At 37.3% G+C, this 13054-nt stretch overlaps 1 protein-coding gene across 9 annotated transcripts in view; it reads left to right on the forward strand.

The window, feature by feature from the left end:
• Positions 1 to 13054, forward strand: part of LOC129764141 (myosin-IIIb-like) — a 238785-nt gene that overhangs the window by 220163 nt on the left and 5568 nt on the right. For 7 of the 9 annotated variants that reach the window (XM_055762947.1, XM_055762953.1, XM_055762952.1 and 4 more), the window contains one exon: positions 4350 to 4520. The exons of 1 other annotated variant lie outside the window; for it this stretch is intronic. In XM_055762947.1, the coding sequence (XP_055618922.1) occupies positions 4350 to 4520 (171 nt within the window). Of the gene's footprint in view, positions 1 to 4349; positions 4521 to 4834; positions 5129 to 13054 lie in introns of all 9 variants that reach the window. One more of the 9 variants, XR_008741070.1, reaches the window with a different exon arrangement.

The raw sequence follows: 13054 nt of genomic DNA on the forward strand, positions 1-13054 counted from the left end.
TAATCGTGTACATGTCACATGTTTATCATATCTATAATAATTAACACATTACACAGTTGCCATTTTCCGGCGTTAGGGTTTTCCCTTCTATACCATTGCATATCGTACACATTTACACAGTAGCCATTTAGGCGTAAGAGTTTTCTATCTGTTCTTCCATTATCTAGTGAGACCGGACAGCGGAGACAGTTGATTGATCATTGTTGAGTTATTTATAGAACAGCAAGCCCGATGTGTCTTGCAGAGCAGAGCAGTTGTATGGGTGAATCGATCTTATTTCGACCGTGGATCGATCTCCATCGCTGATGATTGTTGCGTGGACGTAGTTATTCTGTAACAACACAACAATGGTCAATGAAGGCCCTGGGTTGTGAACTCACGATCGATCGCTTACTAAGCGAACGCGCAACCAATGTGGCTACGGAGACCCCCATAGAAAACCGTGTTAAACGGACGTGCAAAATGTTCCACTCTGGAGTGCACCCGCAGAACATGCACAAAATAAGCTCTATGTTTACACTTGCTTGGACTTCAGATCTCTTTTGAAATAAGAATTCATTTGATGATTGATTTAGAGGTAACTTCAAACAAATGATTATCAATCCGACGGTAGTCCTATGTGAACTTTGCGACTGTATCACATATATAGTAAAGTTTTTTTTTTGTCAGAGCAGAGCTTGCTTTAATTAAGTAGTGTTTTTGAACTTATTGGCGTATTTTTCCAACGGTGGTGTAAAAGTGGAGCCGGATTTGAAGGAGGCATTTTACTGCGATGAGAGCTGTGTTCTTCGGGTGAAACCTGAAGATGAAAATTTGTTCTGTTCTGTTCTGTCGCTCTATGACCCGTTTCGAATTTTCTGTTGTCGTTCTGTGAAAGGTGATGCATAGTATAACTTGTGGATTACTTCTGTTTGGATGATGTTTTTGGGAGCGTTGGAGATGGGATTTTGCCAAGACATACTGGAAAATTACTTGGATGTCCTATAAGTTATTAGAATTGACTTGGTGTAGTTCTGAAGTGTTTAACCCCGTATGGTTTCGGAATTTATAATTTGGGCTTCTTGAAGAAATTTTCGCTGACATTTTTGAAATACAGGGCTCTATTGTGTAATTCGAGTCGATAAGAATTTTGCTTGTTAGCTCTATTTTACTTACTCAAGTCGGTAGTATCGACCGATGAAAGCTATCGTTGCAAGCGTCATAACTGTCTGATTTGCTAGATGCTTCGCAGTTTACTTCTACAGTTCTGTCTACAATTCGTTCTTTGGCATCATACTGTTATCTCTTTTTCGACGATATAGGTTCGTGAATAATTGAATATGAATACCGGATGATGATACATTTTGTGACTCAACGTATTTTTTTCTAATAAAAAGTATTAATATCTATATATATAAAAATGGATTTCTGTCTGTCTGTCTGTCTGTCTGATTCTTATGGACTCGGGAACTACTGAACCAATCAACATGAAAATTGGTATGTAAGGGTTTTTGGGGCCGGGGAAGGCTTTCGTTATAGTTTGAGACCCCTCCCGCCTCTCTAAGAGGGGGGGGAGGAGGGACTGCCATACAAATTAAACACATATCTCTACATTACTCGAGAATTCATCAAGCAAATGAAACGAAATTTGGCATATGGAGGTTTTAGGGTGCAATAAATGATTCTATGGTGGTTAGACTTTTCTCCCCCCTCTCTAAGGGGTGGGGCTGCCATACAAATGAAACACAAATTTCTGCATTACTCGAGAATTAATCGAGCAAATGAAACCAAATTTGGCATGTGAAGGTTTGAGGGTGCAATAAATGTTTCTATGGTGGTTATACTCTCCCCTCCCCTCTCTAAAGGGGGGCTGCCATACAAATGAAACACAAATTTCTGCATTACTCGAAAATTAATCAAGCAAATTAAACTAAATTGGGCATATAGAGGTTTTAGGATACAATAAATGTTTCCATGATGGTTAGACTCTCCACCCCCCTCTCTAAGGGGTGGCTTCCATACAAATGAAACACAAATTTCTGAATAACTCCAGAACTAATCAAGCAAATTGAGCCAAATTCGGCATGTGAAGGTTTTGGAGGATAAGAAACGTTTATATGATGAGAAAATTAGAAAATTAAAACACATATTTCAGTCAAACATATTCCAACCAAACATGACAATTGAAAATTTTCGGAAAACTCTGAAGGAAATGGGAAAATTTGTGAAAATTCAATTCCAATATGTTCTACAATTTCACGTTGACAAGCGTTGTTAGTCCATTTGATGTTTGCGCTAGCGAAATTGATCTTTGTTCGATGTTTGTTAATGTGATAAAACTCACTCATATAGTTTCTTCTATCTATATAAATAAAAATGGATCGCCGAATGTGTTGATAAGAGCAAAACTAGAGAAAGGAATTGTCCGATTTAGGGCTGTCTTTATTGTATCATACTTTCTGTATCAAACATTTATTCCATGTAACGGAGAAACATGTTATTTGCAAGTGGTTGGATAATCTTGAACGAGAATTGTGTCTGAAAAAAAATCTCTCTAATAATAATGTTATAATGAGGAGTTTTGGTAGAAGTACTAGGAATTTTATAGTAAAAGGTAATTTTTAAGGGTAGATTAGAAGATCAATCAATGAACAGTTCTGCGATTGGACCCATGAACGTGCGTTTAGTAAGAAAACGTGAATGTGATAACGAAAAATAAATTTTGGGCAGGACGAAGTTTGCCGGGTCAGCTAGTAAAAAATATAAATGGAACGAGAAATACCATTATTGCATGAAAATTCAATCCGAACGCTAGAAGAACTTAAAAAAGGAGCAAAGAGCTACTGAAACGGCTATTTCTAAGCGTTTACACGCCATGGGAGATATCTGAAAAGAATGGAAAATGAGTATCACAGGAAATGTACGAAAGTATAATTCCCAACCGTTTGAATATCACGGTTTCCTTTTTTGCCTTGAAAATAGAAGCTTAGCTTAACAAATAGAATTACTTAGCTTTCATAAACTTACATGATACATGTAGTGAAACATGCTCTTTCAAGGGAAACCAATTCCGACCAGTACGACACCCATATAAAAATTCAATACGACCGCAAAGGGTTAATCGAGATTCTTGAAGATCTGCTCGAAAAATGCGAAATCTTTATACATTTACCCAATGTCAGTATGAACCATTTTATATAAGGATTTAGGGCTGTGTTCTCAATGGTATTGAATGAATGGACGTTTGAACAAGATTGAACAAGATTGGGCACTGTCGCATGGAGCGAAGAAGACACTGAAACACTTCGCTAGCTACAGCGAGACTGTGTATTCCAGAGAGACCAATTTAGAAAACTCTCGGCCTTGAGAAAGACAATTTTGGACGCCCTCACCGACGCCAAAGGTTGCAAGCTGGATGAGTGCCGAATCAAATCAAATAATCAAATAAATCAAAAAAACTGTTAGATTGAACTAAGATGATCAGCACTCATATCTTTTCGAAAAATTAACACTATCCACTTTCCAAAATATATATTCACAGCATTCTTTTTTTTTTGGTTTCACTGTATAAGTAGTACAATATTCTTTTTTTTATAACTTGCTACAACAGTTATTTTTCTTGATTTATACGAATATTTAAATCGTTGTGTTCATAACATGTTCATATACATGCTCCAGTATGTTTATTCAACTATTGTTGTAATCATAAAACTAATAAAATTTCATTGTTACTGCAAATATAATTCAATATAGTTATAAGAAAGAAGTGAAAAGCTCAGAGCAATACACGTTCTTATTGTCGAAGGTGAACAACTTATTATTCATCTTGATTTCTACCAATGACAATATATTTTTGAGCACGCGGCTGACGAAAAAAATATCACAACTGTAAAATTCAGTTGTGATATATTCCAATGTTATACAACATTTGTTGCATTTTCAATGAATCCAATAATATCCCGTGACACTCCAATCTCGACTCGCTCTCGTTAAAAATTGATTTTCTGATAAATGAAACAATACGAGCAGTAATTGTCCCGAATGCCGGAGATGCTGACTCCATTAGTAATCCATTTTGCTTCCAATTTCCCTCCTGTCCCCGATATTATTTATGTGTTCAACTTTCCCGTAAAACCACCGAAAGCTAGCTGCAAGTTATGTGCGCCATATTTGCTCGATTGCATTCTCATATGTTACCCTTCAAAAACCCACCCACTTGCATCACCGTCAACCTGTATCCCTCCCCGCTCCCACCGTGTTCCATGATTTATTTTTAATAATTCAATTTATCCAACCTTCTCCCATTTCTCCACAATTCCGTTCGTTTTGGCATCGATCCGCTTCCGATGTGGACAATGTGCACCATACAGACAACGGAACCTCCAGCAGCAGCAGCAACGGGTGGACATCAATCGCAACGAGATCCTCGGCGAGCGCAAAATGGAGCTGAGCGAGCGCAAACAGCAGCTGTCCAACAACTGGCACCAGGTATTCCAGGGCAGCGAGGCCATCCAGGACAGTAAATTCAAAGGGATGGGCAGGTAAGGAACAATAACTTTCGAGCGGTGGGTGCCTCTCTCTAGCCACTGCACACAGCTGGTTGTTTGGCTGTCCACACGGTGTGGATATTTCGGATTAGTTACACTCTCTCGGGGAAGGGGTGGATTTGATTCGGTCTTTCTGCTGGACAAAATTACTCCGCAGGGACAAGGGCTAGGTTGGGGGTTTTCCAATTTAATTTATACACAAGTCTATACTGGTTATTTATCTGCAGGTGTGTTCTAAAGTTTGCTTTTTCTTCTGCTTTTTCTCCTTACACGCTGCATAACTGGATTGGTGTTCTCGTAAACGGTAGCACTCAGATGGCCCTACGAATCAATCAGTTCAACAATCTCTGCAATAATAATAACGATAACCATTATGTTAGGCGCACCAGAACTGACAATTACTACCAGTAAACCGCGCAAGCTAGGCTGTACTAACCATACTAACATTCTGATCCGAGCATATGTGTGTATGTATCCTTGTGTGAAATTTCTTATTCAATGAAAGACCGCTAAGCAATCACTAGCGAATGTTCATGATGCATCAGTGGAATGAGTACATCTTCCAATAACACGAGTCATTCCTGTTCTCAAGAAAACAAATGGTAAGAAAAAATAATCGGTGTTCTGTGTTGTATACTGTCCTGTCCTGTGCTATACGTCGAATTTATTATATCTCAGTTATATTGAGAAGTTTATGATACTTCAAACCTAAAAGCTTAAAGAAGCTTAAAGAAATAAGCGATATTAAATGTTGATTTTTACTTCTTATGTTTAACCCTTTCAGGACCATAAGGTTACGGTACCTTATTAAATCAATTTAGCTATATGTTATGAATCAATAGGCACCCTAAAAACATAATTTATACTAAAAATTCAAAAAACTTTTACCTTTTTTTTTGTTAAATTTATGGCACAAATATGTCCCTATGGTCGCTATTATGTATTGCCAGTAAAAATAATAAAAAGGTACATTCCGAAATATTAAAATAAAAAAATAATTTACAATGGTTACGTGAATATTTAATTAATCCATGATTTTTGCTTGGGACATCGGCGTCCCCGTGGTCGTGAAAGGGTTAAAGCTATCTCTCGAATTTCATAATAATTTTGTTTTTGTTCAGAAACACAAAATGTGGGTTGTCAATTCACAAGTTACAAATAAAATCGGTTTGGCGGTCGGGTAACTCCGGTCCTTCAGAATTTTAGAATCGCGGTACATCTAAAAAAATGAAAATAAACGCGCAACGGATCACGCCACGGAATATGGACCCAATGCATTTGGCTTTTTTGAACGTTCAATTCCACGAGCGATTGAAGCCAGAGCACGTGTGAATGAAGTTCGTAGAAGGACAATGAACAACGAATTGAAATAATTTAAATCATTTTCAATTTAATGTAAATGTCATTGAACTTTAATTTATAATAGAAAAAAGTTATGATGTGAACGATAGTTTCGTTTATTACTTTCTTTAAACTTGACAAAAAGTGTCGATGCTGCTCTCGTAGGAGACTGATGTACTCTTCTATTTTTCAACAGTCGTGGGCAAGGATGGACATTATGCGATCATGATTCGATCCATAATTAATCGCAAACTGCACAGATCGCGATCTGTACGAGTTGCGATCAGCTATTACTCCCTTCCCTTCCCAACAAAATGATGCTCTCTTAGTTACTATGAGTTTATTAATAGATCGCATCAACGGATCTAGATAGATCTTTCCACTCGGTCTGTGTGCAAATGGCAGCAGTAATTTGCTCCACGGAGGTTTCTACAGTACAGGTAAATCTTTTTTTTGTGCGGGGGATAGGGATCGCATAAAAAAGTCGCATACAAAAATCGTGCAAAACTTCACCAGCAGCTTTGAAAAATCGTGTTCGGTACACATTTTGAAAAAAAAAAATTTTGTGTGGTAGATAGGGACCGCATAAAAAAAGTTTCCCCCAAAAAAAATAACTCAAATCCACGCCATTTACCGTTCAATTTTCGTTTGATTCCTTGCTTTGGGATGAGACACTTTGCCTTTTCGGTTGCGTGTTGCTGTTTTGTGCTTTTAGTTGCATGTCGAAATGTATTGCTGTTAAAATCATGTCATGCAAAAACTTAGAAAAACTTAGAGCATTTGATGAGAGGAGGGGAATGATTTCAGAAGTGGATAATTGAGACGCAAATATGCTTTTTTCGCACCTAACAAACCATCGAAAAACTAAATGGACGATAACTTCGTCAAATATTCTTCTTTTCATACACCGCACAAAAAAATCGCACAAAAAAAATTCGCACAAAAAAAACCGCACAAAAACAGGTTTTACTGTATATGATTCTCAGTATCTCGCCTCTCCGCTCAGTTTAGCTTGCCACAACCCGAATGTTACCGAATGTAAAAAACGAAACCAAATTTGGCATGTGAAGGTTTTAGGGTGCAATAAATGTTGTTACGGTGATTAGATACTCCTACCCCGTCTCTTAGTGGGGGCTGCCATACAAATGAAACACAAATTTTCGCATTACTTGAGAATTATTCAAGCAAATGAAACTAAATTAGGCATATGGAGGTTTTAGGGTGTAATAAATGTTTCTATGATGGTTAGACACTCCACCACCCTCTCTAAGGAGGGGCTGCCATACAAATGAAACACAAATTTCTACATTACTCGAGAATTAATCAAGAAAATGCAATCAAATTAAGCATCTGGAGGTTTTAGGGTACAATAAATGGTTCTTTGGTGGTTAGATACTCCTCTCCCTTCTCTTAGGGAGGGGGGTGATCTGCCATACAAATGAAACACAAATTTCTGTATTACTCGAGAATTAATCAAGCAAACGAAACCAAATCAGGTATGTGGAGGTTTTAGGGCGCAATAAATGTTTTCACGATGGTTCAACACTCCATACCCTCTCTAAGGGGGAGCTGTCGTACAAATGAAAAACAAATTTCTGCATAACTCGAAAACTAATCAAGCAAATGCAGCCAAATTTGGCATGTGAAGATTTTAGAAACATTTCTATTGTGAATAGACACTCCTCCCCCTCTCTAAGGGAAGAAGAGGGGACGGGTCTGTATTTATTCTATCATATTCTCTGTATGAATTATTTATTCCATGTAACGGAGAAACATGTTGTTTGCAAGTGGTTGAAAAATCTTGAACGAGAATTGTGTCTGAAAATAATCTGATATTATAATGACGAGTTTTGGTAGAAGGAATTTTTACTAGGAATTTTATAGTAAAAGGTAAATTCAACGGGGTCGATTAGAAGATCAATCAATGAACAGTTCTGCGATTGGACTCATGAACTTGCGCTTAGGAAGAAAACGTATTTATAACAAAAAACAAATTTTGGGCGGGACGAAGTTTGCCGGGTCAGCCAGTATATATATAAATTTCACCTACTGATCACCTACTAGTACGTGGATATGAGCCATTAGTAATTGATAAATACTCATACTCACGAGAAAAAGTTGACATTTCATATGATTCGATTGGATGAAAGTTGGGGAAATAATTTCTTAACATATTGATTCGGTTTATGAATGACTCCCTCTCGTAGAATTTTATTTATTTCTGGATTGATTTGTGATAGCGCTTAACAAGCCCAAATGAAACCTGCTCCAAACATTCCATTGCAACGCCGTCATCCCTCATCATGGTGTTCCGTAGTTTATGTTGAAAAGTTTACCTTTAAAAATTTTAGAAAGAAAAGGTACGATAGACAGATTCCGCACCTACATCTAAAATTCGCGTTCTACAGTACCATTAGATTACATAATCGTGGATTTTAGCGACAATATCTCAAAACCCTATGAGCGGCTATGAGCACACAATAACGAAAGCAAGGAGTGGGGATAGTATGGGCAAAGTGGTCAGTGGCTTGTTTCGTGATCATTTGCTTGTTTGGCAGTACAACTATTGACTATTGATGCAGTCATCTTATGTTCGTAGCTTTACATGACATTTTAGTCACCCTGTACCTCAGTTGGGCTGTCGTGGAGGCGATCTGGCGTAGTGGTAACATCCATGCCTCTCACGCTGAAGGTCACGAGTTCAATTCTCACTCCCGACATTCTTCCAAAAATGGAAGTAAAAAGTGACGAACCAGCCAAATGAGTTGAAAATCACTATAATACAGATATAAAAAAAAAAAAAAAAAGTTGGGCTGTCGCATGTCAAAATATAAATAAAAACAGAAATCTTTCTCTCGGTAGCCATTCGACCGTTGTGCGCATCGTATTTTAGGAATTTCTTGTAATATTCAGTTTATTCAATCTGATTAGGCTACAGACACTCCAATAAGCCGTACGGGCTAAGACCCATGTATGAACCTTCTATTACATAACTTTTATGTTCATGATAGGTTTCATTAGGGAGCTTCCTAAACCGATCTGTAATGAAGCAAAGATCATTACAGGATACTCATATTGGGTAACGCTAGCTTTTAAAACCATTTAAAATTAACCTGTTGATGTTTTAATTCCCTCTCGAAGTTACCTTTCAGTCGTATCGCGCCAAAAAACCTCCCCCGGACGTGTTCATGATTAGGACGCAATGAGCACTTAACCTCGATGTTATCAATCAGTTTACTAACTTTTGCAAACTTTCCAACTTGATTTTTGTTGGAAACCTCAATAATATACTCTCGACCTCTCTGGTTCTAGCTCCAACGATATAGTCGCAAGAAAGTTAATATATGAAGAGGCTAATGATTTACTGATCACGAAGGGGTTCTATTCACGAGACGCGACACGGGACTAGTACACAACACTCATAGTCCATACAAATATCAAAACGGTTTAAATTACCTTTTTCGTCGATCGATTTCGGGCTCGACCTATCTACCCATCTACTGGACGGTGTCCGAATGAATAGTGATAAATTTTCTTACATTAGCACAATTAAAATTAAGTTCCGAAGAAACCCATCAATTCTGGAAGGTGCTCTTCTCTGGGCACCTCACCGCAAACAGTACTTCGAGGGTCACTTTTCTTTACTTTATGACTTTATGGTATGGTTAGCCTTGTGCTGCAAGCATCAGTGCGTTCGACCATAATTTGGAATTGGTTTTTGATCTTTTGACAGCTTTGATTTCGGATTAAGTAACAGTCTGTTCTTGAAGTTAATGACATAGAAATAAACAATTAAATGAAGTTTTGACCATTCGAAATTGTGTTACTTTATTTTGGTTATAGCAGCGTAACCAGTGTTCATTTTGTTGCGTGATGTTGTTGGTACACAGTTCAGCTCGGTAATTTTTTTTTTGCCGTTTTCAACTAACGTGGTTCCGAGAATGTCCCAAATCCTTCAACGTCAATTCGGGAGCTAACAAAACTGCTGAAAATCCATAAAAAATATTGTGAGGCGAGGAATTTAAAGTACAAGGAAACTGTCACGACCGCCCGCAAAGTGCAAAACAAGTGCAGGAGGCGACTCTCGACCGTCAACCATTTGACCCAATTCCGACCAGTGGAGAAATATTGGGCGAGAATGATGTGGAAGCTGAAGGTAAAGAGAGCAAAAGCTCAGTTAATTTTCTGGTGAAAGCTACTTCTCATAAAGAGCGAATGCATCGCATTTGTGTGAATAATAAATCTGAATGAGTCTAAATCAGACAACAGGATTCTACGATTTCACAGAATAACAGTAATCGAATCGCTGACGCAGACATTTCTCTTTCAGGTAGATCTTCGAATATGAGGTGGGCATAGAATGAGAGTCTCAAGAGGTTCACCAATATTAAAAGCATTTAAAATACAATTTACAAGATCAGAGAACGCCAACAGACAAGTTGCGTACATAGGGCTTTGTTGTTGTGAGTATTTTGGCTGGCTGGCTCAACTTGAGATTTTGTGTAATAAAAAAAAATTGTGAGGGCCCGTTGTTGAGAGGAAAAACTTCGTACACCAGGTTGAACCAGCTGTTCAGTTGCCATGCGTTCTCTTAAAATTGGCGTGCCAGCTTGGGAGGTCACTGTTCCGTCCGTGAAATGAACGAAAGAGGGAATCGTATCGTAAGCTTCGCCCCTTTTCTTTTACCGCGATGCACCAACGACAGAACGTAAGGCTACACTGGGTACTCCAACGAAAAGAAAGGACGACCGTTTATACACAACATAAAGAGATCGCCTAGATGGTTATGGTGGGACGGACTATATGCAAATGCGGAAAAGTGTCTCGTTTATTCATTACGACAAACACAATGAATGGTAGATGGTTGCCACCCTTGATCAAACAGCATAATAATTTTACAATTTATTGGCTTGATCTTACTTTTGGCCATTACTCTAAGGATGCGAAATTAACCCATCAATCTGCCCAGAGATCCGCCCTATCGAAACGTTCTGGGCTTTGAAGGTTCCAAGTTTTGGAACGAAACCGTACAAGAAACGTACACATTTCTATTTTGGTGTGTGTAGAAGGTAGTGAACAAAAATATCGGGAAGAGAGATCGAGAAAAATCGATCTCCTTCTGTATTTCCAAAGATATTGTGTTAGTCCACACTATCTTTGGAAATACAGCCAAATTTTTCGCCAACTAAGTCAAGAGCAAATCCAATTAACCTCATCAATCAGCTTTCATTCGATTCTTACAACGTTTCTGTACTGCCCATGATTGCATAGGAGACGTAATCGAAAACACCATTAGTGTTGGGAAAACGCGTTTTTATTGTTTTTTGGCCTACAATCATTACCATGCAAATTTCCGATGAAATGATCTGTCCAGTTGATAGATATTATCCGCAAAAAGAGGGCTTAGGTGATTTTGCGAATTAAAACATATTTTTTCCATTTGGAAAACGCGTCTGTTTATGCGGACAATCAATCATTTCAATGAACACTTATCCGCATAGCTAGACGTAATCACGTAATTGTAGCGTTAGTATTTGTTTGTAGCGTTAGTATTTAAAATTCCGATAATAGTCAAAACGTCTCCGTCGGTAGTTTCAGTTGTTATCAGATAAAATCAAAAACGTGTGGAAGAAATTTAGTGGAATGTCTGGAAAAGGTGCTCTCAATTTGTTGCGAGTCTATGATAGTACTTTTTTCCTGAAGAATACTCTGGGATATGATAAGAACAGCAGGTTCGTGGTTTTTCAATTAATTAAATTTTTCAAGGCAATCTCCAATGTTGGTAATTTTAGCAACATGATTTACCGACATCACGATCAATCGCATAAAGATGGTGTAGTGACTTACTCCAACGGTATGAGTAAATGCTGAGTATGTGGAATAATTCAATGTTGAATCCGAGGAGTTATAATGCTAAGAACCAATATTATTTTAATTTTACTACTGATTCGATTGTTTCATTATCTACTGTTATAATTACCTAAATTTCTGCATTCAAATGCAAAAATTTAGGTAATTATAACATTAAAAAACACAATTGATTATCTTTGTACATCGTGTACAGAAAATAGTAATTATATGAGCAGCGTTTCAATGTGTTCTTATATTCATTTATTAGAAAACACTAAGTAAGAAGACACGATCGTGACAGACATGTTTGGACTCTACAAAGAATGGGATTCAAATGTAGGTTTAGCTTATAGCACATAATACTGACAATTGTTGATTTTCGAACGATGTATGAAAGCTGTATGGAACTACGTCTGTTATGCGGACAAACAGTGATTTTTCGGAAACGTTTTTTCAAAATTGATCAAATGTTTTCGAACAAAAAATGTTTGTTCGCATGTTCAGCAAACGTATTACATTGTGCAGAATGCGAAACAGCGAAAAAGTCGATTTTGTTCATTTTGTCGTTTACGTCTCCTATACAAACATGGGCAGTGTGGGACACAGAGATATTTTTGTTTGAGTGATAAATTACCGCTTCGTATTTTGATTCAATTAATAATGATTGTATGAAATCGAAAGACAGTTTTGAAAACTCAAATAAACTCTGCACAGGAGCAATTTGTTGTTTGGACGAAGGGATGTTTGGTCATTAGAATAATAAGGCTGCCGATCGGGAGTTTGGGTTTCAATCCGCGCTAAGTTCATCAAATAACATTCTATCAACTTAATCTGTCTCAGGTATGTTTCTATCGATACCTAGGATAATCTGATCGTACGAAATTATTAACGATATCTATTAGAAAATACAGCTCGGACTCGATTATCCGGAGTATTTTATTTTTGATTTTCGGAAATTTTGAATAATTTGTATAATAATTTCATATTGAATAGCTGATATGGGTATCAAATGAAAGGGCTTAACTAGTACAATACAATTATTTATGAAAAATTCAAATCTAAGATGGCGGCCACTACAAAATGGCGAATTACATATTTTCAGTAATTTATGAAAATTATGAAAAATGCAAATCCAAAATAGTCGCCATCATAAAATGGGGCCATATTTTTTTTTTCAAAGCCCCATCAATATGGGTATCAAATGAAAGGGCTTAACTAGTACAATACAATTATTTATGAAAAATTCAAATCTAAGATGGCGGCCACTACAAAATGGCGAATTACATATTTTCAGTAATTTATGAAAATTATGAAAAATGCAAATCCAAAATAGTCGC

This window comes from Toxorhynchites rutilus, chromosome 2 (assembly GCF_029784135.1).
Source record: "Toxorhynchites rutilus septentrionalis strain SRP chromosome 2, ASM2978413v1, whole genome shotgun sequence".
In the NCBI taxonomy this organism is placed as follows: Eukaryota; Metazoa; Arthropoda; class Insecta; order Diptera; family Culicidae; genus Toxorhynchites; species Toxorhynchites rutilus.